The sequence below is a fragment of the Coloeus monedula genome (assembly GCF_965178545.1).
Source record: "Coloeus monedula genome assembly, chromosome: 1".
NCBI classification, from domain to species: domain Eukaryota; kingdom Metazoa; phylum Chordata; class Aves; order Passeriformes; family Corvidae; genus Coloeus; species Coloeus monedula.
This window is the reverse complement of record NC_138781.1, coordinates 155265177-155278591: the sequence shown is the minus strand read 5'-3', so window position 1 is coordinate 155278591 and position 13415 is coordinate 155265177. Positions and strand designations below refer to the sequence as shown.

Sequence of the window (13415 nt, the reverse complement as noted above, 5' to 3'; positions counted from 1 at the left end):
GGTAACAAAATGTACCTGTCAAAATTAAATATATAAGTGAACCTTAGTTAGAAAGAAATTAAAGGTTAACCACAGGGATAGTTACCATGCATATTTTTCAATTACGCATCATAGAAGAAAATATTTCTAAAACCTAATGAGCATGAAATATACCATCAACTTGAATTTTAATGGGGGCTAACTGCATTCTTATAGCTGAATAATTTTAATATGTCAACAGAAATCATCCAGGGATGGCTTTCTTTGTTTCTGACAAAGTGGAGTTTTTAATCAGAGTGGTGGTGTTTGGATGCCCAGCTGCCAGAGGGCCTGACCCTCCAGGCTAATGAGGGAAAAGGGAGATGTCAGTGTGATGTATTCTTACCTTCTGATTGAGTCTCCTATGGGGCAAAAAGTCAGGAGGTCACATCTCTGGTGTCTGCCCAGGCAGCCTTCTCATACATTACGGTCCCTGCTTTTGCCCCACTGCTCAGTATTTTGACATTTCTCCTGTAAACACAATCCCCGAGAAGTTAAAAATAGAATTGTTTTCTGCTGCTTGTCCTCCTTTCCGTACAAAAAGGTGAAATGAAGAAAATGTCGACTCTTAGACAAGAAGTGTTACATTTCACAGTGTGTAGGGTTGATACTACACAGGCTCCTGGGGAAAATGCTTGGTCATGTTTCTTTGGGGCATAGAGCCCTGATCATGGAAGAAAATCCTTCATGTCTGTCAGAGGCCCTTTCTTCCCTCATAATAACTAATTTAGGAATAGAAAATAGATTTCAGAAAGTGCCACCTGTTTGGGGGACAAGGGGAAAGCCCTGTTTTGTGCATTTGATGTTTCAGGGAAGAACCACCATGCTCAGAATTGTGCTTATGCTCTGAGTTTGGCCAAAAGTCAGACAGACACTGGTTAAAAAAACAAAGAAGCTCATGGTTGGGTGAGATGAAAGAGAACGAGAGTTTCTCTTTTTTATAAATGAAAGTTGAGATAGTGGACTAGATTCCCTGCTGGTTTTCAACTCAGTGCTGCTGTGTGGAAGCTGTTAAAAATGCCCCCATCATTTTTTTAACATGAGGTCGTGAGCACTTGATTATTTTTCTTGTTTAATGGAGGTGGTTTGTGGTGCTGCCCTTTCCCAGCTGCTTGAGAAAATGCTCCCCTCTCCCCCAGCAGACCCATCAGGACAGACATTGCAAACACTGGTTTTTGTGCAAAGTTGTCCAGTTTAGCAAAAACTACATTGGTCAGCAGTTTAAGTTAATTGGGCTGACTTCACACTGACACTGGCACAGAGGTGCTGGCATGATTTATTGCAGGGCTGAGCTGGGTGGGAGGAAGGACAAAGAATCAAGTATGGTTTGGTGTATCGCTGGTGCATGGTCAAGAACGAGTGAGATCATCAGGTATTCCAACAAGGGCAGATACTTCTCACACCCTGAAAATTCACTCTGTTGTCATGCAGAAACTTCATTATTGGTACCAAAAATCCCCAACAGATCCCTCTGCCTTCCTAAATGTTAGTTTCATATTAAGTCTCATGCTCAAAAATTCACCCTTTTTTTTGATTCCAGATTCAAAGCAGTTTCTGCTGCTGTCTGGAAGACAGGGGGTATATACAGGAATTTTCAGGATGCACATGCTGCTTTGCAGTGCGAATATAAATTGTTGAAAGGGTAAAAGTCACACAATTTTGCATTTTCCTTTTTTGTGGCTTGAAGTCCAAGTTAGAAGATCTATCTTGGAAGTAATGTAATGATGCTTGTTCACCTCTTTATGCTTTTACCTCAGTGCAATGCAGCAGCCTGGGTTTGTGTCACAAAGTCTGCTGGGATATGCTACTTCAAAGAACAAAGTCTTTTCTGGAAAGTTTTAAAGGATATTGAGCTATTTCCATGCATTTTAAATTAAATAAAATCTGTATTTTTAAGCACGACTTCTAATTTGGCTAACCTTACTTTTCTCTGTCTGTATTTGACAGAAAAAGTGACTTTCTCCATTATGATTTAAATATTTGACATTTTTTGTTCAGTGGGTGATTTTGAAACTTGAGTTAATATGGTGGAACCTACCCATTAAAATACAGTGCATTGATTTATTTTTTTTATCTCGCTTCACAACATAAAGTTTATCTTTCACCATACTATTAAAATTTTTAGTTCTTACCAATGTTTTTTGTTGACTTATTAGCTGATCAGACAGAGCTGCTTTTTGCCAAAACTGAAACCAAAAATATTGTCTTATATGGAGATTCCTGTAACTCCCAGCAATTCATCCTCCCTTGTTGTCCCTGCTTGTGCCATTACTTACTCTCAAGCAGGATGTTTTCCTGCCTGTGTTATCACACACAAGCTCAAGCGACTGGTAGTGGGAGATGAGGAGAAATTCATTAGTAGATGGTCATTTTGAATCAGCTCAGAAGCCATGATGAACATTTGCTCACTTCTGGCAGGTCCTCTGTGGCCCATCTGGAACAAATTATTTTTCTTGGCACCATTTTATTCACACTGTAAACTCTTTGGGGCAGCGAGCAGTAGCTGGCACCAGCCCTAATCTCCAACTGAGCTCCCTAAGTACTACAGCAGTATAAATAAGTAGTAATTAGTTCTAAGCAATCGCAGTCCCACATGGTAGCCTAAATCAGGGAAGGATTAGGATGGAGCTAGAAACTTAATTTTTCTTCTATCTTGGTGGAACAAAGGAGTAATGTGGTTGTTTCTTCCTTGATTTTCGATCATTATTTTCTGGGGTACAAGCTGCCAATCTTTGGTTTCCATGAATGGTGGAATTTTAGTAAAACCTGCTTTAACTCTGCCTTGACTCAGGAATGTCAGCATCCTGATGAATGATTCAACATGCATACAGGCACATATCTGGGCAGTGACACCACCAGAGCTGTGTGCTGCTGAAGGACAACACGAATTTGGTCTGGGTCAGGCACAAGTCATGTTCTTTGTAGTTCAGCTGGGTCATGCACTGCAGTCAGTGGGATGGTGTGTCCTGCCAGCTACAGTGGTGGCCACCTGAACAAGCCACTCTGACTGGCTGAGCAAGTCATCAGAGCTTATGCAGTTTAGGGAACATTTTGCCTCATTCTGCATTTGATCAGGTGAATCCTTGTGTTGAACAGCTGGCTTAGATGTGAACATCCACTTTACAGATATTTGGGTGGCTTCAGTTCCAGGCTGAAACACCTGAATTAGGAGGTGTTACCAGGGGTGGTGGCCCACTAAGCTCCCATGAGTCAATGGAGATGTGGTCTGCAGCAGGTAGAACCTGGCTTATAAATACCAGGGCTGAGATTCAGTTGCCTAAAAGTGGATGGTTGCCATCATACAGGTGCTGTGGGTATCCTACCAGCCTCCAGATGCTGTACAGAAATCCTGTAAGACATCCTAGGTATCTTCCCAGTCCTGTGCAGGCATCTCAGTGCCTTAGGCCATCCCATTACCTGTGTTTGGGCAACTCTGTTCTGGCTCTGCAGGCTGCCTAGGGAGACCATTCTGTGTTTGCTCCACTGTCTGCACTGACTAGGTATCTTCCTTTTGTAGTAGGAGCTTGAATACCTCGTGTGCAGAGACACCTAAAATTAGGCGGTTTAACCTCAAAATTAGTCCTGTGCCTAGTGTAGCAGCTGGGCTGGATGTGACCCTCTACTGACCTGACTGCTGCTGCTGAATGTCTTTTGGGAATGTTTGTAGGCAGCCCCACTGGAGAGGCAGCCTTACTTTCCAAAGCTGGTTCCTATTTTGAAGGAAACTTCTTGTAATTCCTGCAGAGGCACCTGCACCTCAGCAGAGTGAAGGTCTCAAGCTCCTTTTGCTTCCCTGTTTCTTCTACAAACCACAAGTGTTGATACAGTGATGGTGATACAACAGATGTGGGTAGAGGCCAAACCATGAATGTGATGTCTGGTGCTGATGCTGCTGAGCCCGAAGCCACCTTCCTGCTTGCCAAGGGCTCTGAGCTGTGCTGTGACAGATATTCCTTCATGGTACAGTGAGATCAGGAAAGATAGACCAGGAGCTTGGAAAATCTAAGGGTCCTGAGGAGGCTTCGTTTGCTGTTTGCCTGCACCCACTGCTGACATAACTGCCTGCCTCTGCCCTCCTCTGGATGCAAGTCCAGTGAGGCAGAAATCAGGCAGGCAGCCCTGGGAGAAGGGGAAGGAAGCAAGAGGGGACATGGCTTGATGTTTTTGTGCGTGTCCAGACGCAGTGCCAGAGGGCAAGAACTTGTACCCAGCACGGATGGGAGATGCCAAGGATGGGGTCAGGGGAACAGCTGTGTCTGCTCTGATCATTCACGTGGATGACACGATGCTGATACCAGTTTGCTGTAGTCAGCAAAAGTGCTCAGCACCAAAACCAAAGAAAGCCTGGGCTCTCCAGCTCTGAGGATGTGGCTGCTTGTGAACAGCCAGGCCCTTGTGCAGGAGCTGCAATTTAGAGTCACAGAAGCAAGGAATGGTTTGGTTTGGAAGGGACCTTAAACCTCATCTCATTCCAACCCCCCTGCCATGGGCAGGGACACCTTCCACTAGCCCAGGTTGCTCCAAGCCCTGTCCAACCTGGCCTTGAACACTTCTAGGGATGAGGCAGCCACAGCTTCTCTGGGCAACCTGTGCCAGGGCCTCACCGCCCTCACAATAAAGAATTTTTTCCATATATCTAACATAAATATCCCCTCTTTCAATTCGATCCCTGTACTCTTTGTCTTATCACTACAGATCCTGATGGAGAGTCTTTTCCAGCTTCCCTGTAGCCCCTTCAGATGCTGGAAGATGCTGTGAGGTCTCCACTCAACCTTCTCTTCTCCAGGCTGAACAACCCCAACTTTCTCAGCCCTCAGAAAAGCTGCTCCAGTACCTTTAGTGATTTCATGGCCCCTCTCTGGACTTTTTTCCAGTTTAGGGAGGTTCAACAAAGCAGCCTGATACCTCAGGCTATACAGAATGCACATCTACTGGCTAAAGAACCCAGCAGTGAAAATCCAAAAAACCCCTAGAACAGGAGAAAATGGAGACAAACAGCTCATTCCCTTCTGAAACCTATGGAGAACCTGCCTCATGGAAGGTGGTGGCTGGAAGTATTCAGCGCTATGGAATATTCTTGAGTTCCCCTGAAATCTTCTGCTGATCATTTTCCTCTTCCCCGCTATGGCCTTCCCATCATCCCTGTTCTGGACTTCCCATGCAGTGGCAAGTTTGTCCTTCAGCAAAGGATGTCCATGGGCACTTTTCCAGTTCAAACACCATTGTTCATGTCCCAGTTTACCTTATGATGAAATTTTTTGTAGTGAGGAACAGTCCTGATCACCTGTCTCAGAGCCTCAGCCTTTACTGGGACTTTTCTGCTGGGATGAATTTGCCTGTTCACAATTTTTGGAAAAATTCTGTCCAATGGAATGGCTTTGTGTTGATTTGTATTTTGCATTTGCTGTAACTTCATCTCAATTCTAGGCATCCTGAAACTGGATTTAACATCTTGTGGAAGCAGATACTAATTCAAACATTATCACATGCTGAACAGTGGTGGGAGTGTTAAAGTTGGAAATTACTGAAGTGTCTTGCTGAAATGATGGACTGAGATATATTATTTGTTGTGAAGATATGGATTGTAGATGGATTTGGGATGAAGGAAGATACATAAATGTAGAAACAGTGCGAACTCTGCATTTAATTTGGACAAGTAAAATCAGGATGGCTACTGATTCTGGGAAGTTTCTTGCTAAACTTCATTATTTCAATGATAGTGAATATTAAAGTTCCTGATTAGAATTTGCAGTCAGATTGTGTCTCAGTAATAAGTGAGAATGAATTTAGTTATTGCTAAGCTGTTAAATGGTGTTTAACCATGTATTTAACATGAATTCAGGGACATGATTTAGAACTTCAATAGAGATGTTGGTAAATGCAGTCTGAGGAGAGATTTGGGGTGATCTCTACCTTAAACAAATTCTGTTTTGGAATCAGTGACTCCTAAAGGTTCATATTCTGTTTTGAGCTGTGCCATAGATTAACTGCATGAGTGAATAACAGGATTTATTTTTTAATGTAACAGTTTAACTAGAATAGGGATGAGATCTTTACTCCTTTTTGTATGAAAGCATTATTAAGATGTGAATCTACAGTACTCTGAGACCATTTGAAGGAGATAATGAATTGCAAACTGCAATTAATTTGCTTTGTTGATGGTTTATTTATACTGATTTTTATGTTCTCTTCGCCAGGTAAAGCCAGCCAAAGACTCTGTGTACTTTGGAGCACTTCTCTTCCTCTACACAGGTGATTTCTACCTGAATATCAAATTCCATGAAGACAACTGCAGCAGGGAGCTGCCTCTGTCCTGGCTCTGCCTTCCCAGTGTCCACATCCGTGCTACGGAGCCTGTGGCCCCAACTAAGCTGTAAATGAAGGCTGTGCTACTTGATTAACCACAGCACACAGCAGTGCTTGGCACATCCTCTGCTTGACCCCAGCTTGTTTCTGTCCAACCCCAGGCCACAGTCTCTACTTTGGAGGAACAGCTGAACACTTTCTGAATTGGCTGATAGTCATTTGGACAGCTGCTTTGGCTAATTTCAGAGGGAGAGAGAGAGAGATTATAACTATGCTGAAGTTTTCCTCTGTTTCCAGAAATCCTTTGTAACTACTAATACATGCATTATACTTCAGTATACTCCATTGATATCAGTGGTTTGAAAGGGTCTTGAGGGCTGAATTTTACCATGTGTTTGAAGGTCTTAAATCCAATTTGAATAATCCTGTTTGATCATTTTTCAATAAGATTTGTGCATCTGTATGAAATTCCTCCTGGTTTATGCTGGACCCATGGCATGTTCCCTTGGGGTATAGATCTCTGTTAGATTTGTTCACTGGCTTGTTCTTGTTCATTTGCTTGCCAAGAATTTGGTGTCTTTGGTAGTAAATGGCAGTAGTGGTGCTTTTTAGTGTGTTACTGAAAGTAAGAATTGCAAATATGCCTCCAGTTATTCTCTGCCTCCCCTGAGCCCAGTGCCTCTTTTTCCTGGTAAAGTCACTGCCTTTAGTTTGGCAGATCTGTGAACTAGAATGGAGAGAGGGTGAGGAAGAGCAAAAGAGTTTTGTCCTTGAAAGAATAAATAAGCCAATTTTTGGGCTGCCTAAGGCTTGCCTGTGAATTTGGGCTTTCACAGATCTGTTTTACACAGTCACAGTCACTTGAAACTTTTGCAGACACCTAAAGATCTACCAGAATTAATCAGATGATCATTAATATAACTTTTCATCAGTTTTTGCAAACTCTTCTCCTCAGATTTTTCATTCTAATATACTGCTTTTTGAATGTGTCTGTTTTTTCCTTTTTTGTTTACTTTCAAGTTTGGGAGTTTTTTAAAGTTTAATTATTAGGCAGTTAAGGCCATGGAATTCCTGAGTGTAAAAGTAGTTGTTGAATGTACTGATAATTTAGCTTGTTTTTCAGAATAATGTTTTTGTATAGTGAGACATGTTTTTACCCCATGTAAAGCAGGGAGCTGTCTTAGCTGTATGATTAATACATTATTTCATGGACCATATGTTTAAAACCTATCTCAGTCTTTTCTTAAATACATAGTTAAATTTGGTGGTAGTTTGCTTTTGGGGGTGGATACACCAAGATGTGGCAGGGACACTCCAGTTAGCTCTAGATGATTTAAATCTACATGCACAACCTCTTTGCAGATTCTTTGTTTCTTTAGAATTCATCCAAACGTGGGCCCCCACTGAATGCCTGGCCTGGTCCTTCCTGCTCAGTCCTGGTTCTCTGCACCACTCCCAGGGGTACTTTTAGATGTGACTGGTGTTTTCCATAGGAAAGGCAGTGCTCAAAACTCCATTCATTGCATGCTTGCAAATGACTGTTCATCCTAAATATATTCCTCACCTGAGGGAACTACAGCTGTAGCATGGTAGCTGTATTTCCAGTGTATGCAGGGTGTTATCTCTAAAAACCTGTATTGTGGCAGTGTTATCGGTGTTTGTGCTTGAGCTGTGGCTCTGTACTCAGCCTTGAAAGTGGAAGTTTTCAGTCTCGACCTGATGAAAATCTGAGCCCTGCTGAAGATTTATTTGCAATGATTTACTGCTCTGTCAGGTGCCAGTCATGTCCAGTAACAAAACTGTTCCTTAAACTGGCACAGTGGCTCTGGGCTAGAGACACCCATGGAAAGAGGGTCCAAGAGCTGAGTTGGGCCTGTTTTTCTGTGTTGGTGGAGCTTTGCTGACCAGATTGTGTCGTGAGGCTGAATTCTCTGTCACTGGATAGGCAATACATGGAAAAATAAGATCCAAGGACAGCAGGAACTAAACCAGTTCATCTTCTCCATAAAAGCTTGATTTTGACATGTGTGTCTGTACTATGTTGCACAACACTCTTGCAGCAAATTCCAAATTGGGTTTCATTCAGCTTTGCCAGAAGATAATCTGCAGATTCTAGGAATACAGCTGCTTCATAAGGACCTATTGTGTTTGAAATAAAAATGTTGTGAAGTAGCTGCTGTTGCAGTCAGGATGCTTCAATTTACCTGGCTAAGGGATTATTCTCTAACTAAGTTTTGACAATGTTCTCTGAGAAGAGAGGGTCTTGTTCTGTGAAACCTGTCCTGGGACGCAACATTCCTGTGCCTTTTACACATAAGGGATCCCGATCCACAGCCCACTGAAGCTGTTGGAACAGGAACAGGTTTTATTATAACAAAAGCAAGCTGCATATTTTCTAGGTATACAACATGCCATTATAAATCTGCCATATGTGCACATAAATATAAGTTCTTATGTGTGAGCTGACCCTTAAAGGTCTATCTGTTCATTATATAGTATACTACTCTGTCCCTTGTCAACTTTGATGCTTAGTTGCTTTTGGCATTTATGATGTCTTCCCCAATTTTCTCACACTTCTACTTGTCTTGGTGAGAGAGATGAAACACAAGAAGTTCTTCCTTCTGGGGATCATTTTTGACTTGTCCAGAAGGAAGCTATTTAAGTGTTAGTGTAATTTGGAGAAGGGTTGAGGGAAAGGTGCTTAAAATCACTCGGGTTGCTGTCAGAATTGGTCCTTGCAGTGCTTGAAAGAAGGATGATACTTGTCTTATCTGCTTCTGGTACTGAAAACTTCTTTTTCTTTCTCTGTAACACCCAGCAATTATTTTGAACATGATGAGCTGAACTGTTCATTTTAAATCTGATACGAACCAGTGGTTGCAATGAATTATTCCTAATTTAAATGGCCATTGCTGAGAGCAGATGTTGGTCCCATATATGAATTCACTGGAGAAGCATGAGTTATGTAACTTTAACTGAATAAATACTTGTGTCTTGTTATTTACATGTCTGCCAGTCTCTTCTGTCTGTAGTTCTTGATTGTGTTCTTGTGTGTTTTTGCTGAGAATAATGCATATCTCTTGATGCTGTATTGTGTCTCTGAAAGCATGTGTTTGACCCTGGAACTGAAATTTCAGCTTCACTCAAACTTTCACTTCCTAGCTGTTTCCTTCTGGGGTTAGGTCAGTATTCTTGGGTTGTTCAGCATCTTTTTAGCTCTTAGCTTCTCATCTTGCTCTTTCTCACCTCATCCTTCCCACTGACTCTTCCACTCACTGCCCTTTTCTGCTTTTCTTTGTTTGGTCCCTGCAGAAAGGATCAACTTGTCCCTTTCTTTTTTTCCTTCCTTTGCATCTCTGTTAGAGCTCCCCTAACACTTTGTTCATGTTGGGGAAAAAATTGCTTCAAACCCAATTTCATCTGCTAAACTGGAGTTTGACTCTCATATATCCTCTCTTTAAAGCATCTTGAGCTATTTCAGTTGAACAGGATTTTGTCTGTTTTGTTACAATCTGATGTTTCTTGTTGGAAGGATACTTTAGGCCACTGTATTCATGATGCATCATTTCCATAACACCAGTGGGACTTTGTGTGTAGGTGACATGTCATTTAACATACATTGCTTGCTTACTGTTCCTGATTCAGCAAGATATCCAAGCATGTGCTTAATGTTAAACACATCAATAGAAACACATTAATAGGCCCTCTTGTGAAAGCTAATTCAGTCACACATTTCCCTGGGAAAGTTGCTAAACCTGGACCCAGATGTGCAATCTTCATCTGAACCTGAAAACTTGGCATGGAGGCCCACTTGCCATTGTGTTGCATGGGTCATCACCACTCCCTGGAACCCTGGTACAAGAAGGCATCTCACCAAAATCTGGCACTGTGTCTGTCCAAGTCTGGGAGTGCAGAAGATCCTTCCAGGCCAAGATGTGTTCAGTGTGTATCTATACCAACCACAGCAATGCACCTTGGGGGTGTAAATCAGATGCACAGGCTTGCCCACATTGTCCCCAGTGCTGTGTCCAGTTGCTGTGCACCAGGCAAAGCAGTGCTCAGCCACCTCCTGCTTGCAGTTGCGCTTCCAAGTGTTTCTCTCCCAAGGGCTGGTGCCTGCACATCCTCCCAGCCTCTTCATCTCCACAGCCACAGGAAAACTCCTCAGGAGCTGCTCAGAAATCACTTGGCATAAGGGAGGGCATATGTTCACAAAGAGGCAGCACAGCACCATTTCTGAGATGAGGGAGCAGTGGATCCTCTGCAGAGAAGAATTTGTTATGGCCCAGCATTCTCTGATGCCATGGCTGGAGAAGGGCGATTTCAACCCCTCTTCAGCCTGGATTCAGCTTGAAAAAAACAAAGTAGACACTGCCAGAGAGAAATCAGGCCAACTATTGAAACAGTTTAACAATGAGCATCTTGTTAATGACTATGAGGATGTCATCACTAATCTGTGTCAGAAACAGGGCCCTTCTGCTCTCCAAAGTCTGCCCATGCTCTTACAAACTGGTCCAGGCTGGTGGCTGAAGTGACGCCATGGTCTAATTCAGGCATCTGCCTTCCACCTCCTTTCCCAGCAGCTCAGATCCAGAGCAGAGATGCCATTCCCTCCCCATTCCTTTGCCTGATTCACTTCTTTGTGTGGCCACAGGAAGCTGAACCCATGCAGTGGGTTTGGGTTGAAAAGGGGAAAGAAAAGGCAGAGGAGTGTTTTCCTTTAGTGTGTGCACATGTGAGCGAGTTGCTGATGTGAAGCTGCATCATCATACAGAAGCCTGTGAGGTTGCAGCATCCCAGACCAGAACTTTTGGGGCAGAACAGGGATAAATGAGCACTGGGAGGAAGGGAGGGAAAAAAATGCAGAGGGAAATGCTACAGGGCTACAGAGACACCTCCATGAGGTGCCCAAAGTTAACTGGGATGAATCAAGGTGAAATGGGTTGTGTAACTGCCACAGCATTAAAAATAGGTTACGCTGTATATTAAGATTTCATTTATAAATTGTTTATAGAGCATTCATAAATGTTAGATGTGGTAAGCACGTTATGCACACAAACACTTTGTGTTCCAGCATTATCGATGGCCGTGTCCACAGCAGCTGCAGGTATTATGGATGGTTAAATCACAGCTCTGGAGACCAGCAGTTCAATAGCAATACACAGTACATGATTCATCAGTCACATCAACGTGTATCAAGAAATTATGTGCTCTTTCTAAATGGAACCTTAGTATGAAGTGTGACCTTAGGAACTGTGAAACAGAGAACTTTTGCCCCTTTTGTCCTTTTTTTTGTTCCTAAAAAAACCCAAAACAAACAAAAAAACCCCCACCAACACCTGCCCCCCTCTCTCCCCCCCCAGCTCTCAATTCACCAGTTTAATAATGATTGTTCTTTTCCTCACCGCTGGCTTGAGAAAGGCCACAGGCTCCTGAGAATTATAAGGATTTATGGAACACATACAGTATTTGGATGTGCTCCCCTCTGCTGCAAATGTGATTTGTGTGTTTTGGGGGTATGGACTCCAGGGATGCAGAAGGATGTCACCCCAGCAGGATGTCACCTTGCCAGCCAGGGTGTCTGCAGGTCCCTGGAGAGAGCACAAGAACAGAATGTGAATGTTAATTAAGCAAAGAGAAGAACAGAAGAGTGATGAAATAAGACTTGGACAGGAGAATTTAATTTATTCAAATGAACCCTACAGCCAGCTCTGGGCATTTGCTTACATGGAAGATGTCACCAGAGAAGATGCCACCATTGCCAAGCCCCAACACAAGGCAGACCAGCTAAGAATTGTCCTTCCCTTCCATGGCATCCTCCATAAACCTGGAGGAAGGCATAAAGCCTGCCCAGCCCATCCCATCCCATCCCATCCCATCCCATCCCATCCCATCCCATCTCTCACTTCCATGCAGAGCTGAGTCTCACAAGACTCTCTTTATAAGTGGAAGAGAAAGAAGGTGCTCCTGTCTTTCCACTCGTGGCTGAAGTCCTGGCCAGGGCTGTGTCTTTACAAGTCTCTTGAGGTGGGCACCTGCAGGGACCTGGCCCAGGTCTGTAGTATTTGAATTGTGTATCAATGTAAGCCACTTGCATGTGGTGATAGGTGGATAATGTGCATTTAATTTAGCACAAAAATAAGACAAAATAGGTGCAAATGCTTTGGGATATTATTTTCAACACAAATATTGGGTAAATCTACCAGATTTTCCTTTTTCTGTACTCTCCAAATGTTGCTGCTGTTGGTTTCAATATAAAATCACATCCTCTAAAGCTTGTCCTTGCTGGGGGCTTGGGGTCACACAAGCTCTGTTGAGAAAAACAGTAGGAGGGATCAGTGGTGTTGTTAACACAAACCTCTTTATTTAAAAACACTGGGTATGAACAGGAGCCACATAATCTGTGCTTCCCAAAAAATCCACAGGACAAGGGGCTCTGTAAGGAAACACCCACCCTGCATCAGGAAAATTTCCAATCTGAAATGCCTGGGTTTTGCCAGTGGCTGTAAAGAGAGGCCATGGTGATGAGTTGAGATGGAGACATGCACTAACCAGACCAGTGCATTCAGATGAGATAAATCAGAACCACAGAATGATCTGGGTTGGAAGGAACCTTAAGGGTCTCATTCCAACCCCCTTGCCATGGGCAGAGACACCTTTCACTAGACCAGGTTGCTCAGAGCTCCATCCAACGTGGCCTTGAACACTTCGAGAGATGGGGCAGCCACAGCTTCTCTGGGCAACCTGTGCCAGGGCCTCAGCACCCTCACAATAAAGAATTTTTTCCTAATGACCAATCTAAACCTATTTTCTTTCAGTTTAAAGCCATTTCCCCTTGTCCTATAAATTGCTGTGTCCTGTCCCATCAAACATGGATGAAGTGAGCAAATGGGTTTAAAAGTTTCAAAGGACCCAGGGAGATACCTCTGAACACCAACTCTGAACACAGGAGACTCATTTCTTTGGAGATCAGACAGAGCAAACCCCTTTCCCTCCCCCTCCAGGATGCAGTAGTGTGGGATTCAGGTTTGTACCTGGACTCTTCAGCTGCTATGGTACAAACACGAGGACTGTGGCTCATTCCCAGTACT

The 13415-nt window shown here is 43.2% G+C and overlaps 1 protein-coding gene across 4 annotated transcripts in view; it reads left to right on the top strand.

Moving 5' to 3' along the window:
• TRAPPC9 (trafficking protein particle complex subunit 9) overlaps nt 1-9324 on the top strand; it is a 475415-nt gene extending 466091 nt beyond the window's left edge. For all 4 annotated transcript variants that reach the window (XM_082277955.1, XM_082277956.1, XM_082277957.1 and 1 more), the window contains one exon: nt 6216-9324. In XM_082277955.1, coding sequence (XP_082134081.1) covers nt 6216-6395 — 180 coding nt within the window. In that variant the 3' untranslated portion in view covers nt 6396-9324. The remainder of the gene's footprint in view (nt 1-6215) is intronic.
• Nucleotides 9325-13415: the final 4091 nt, after the last annotated feature.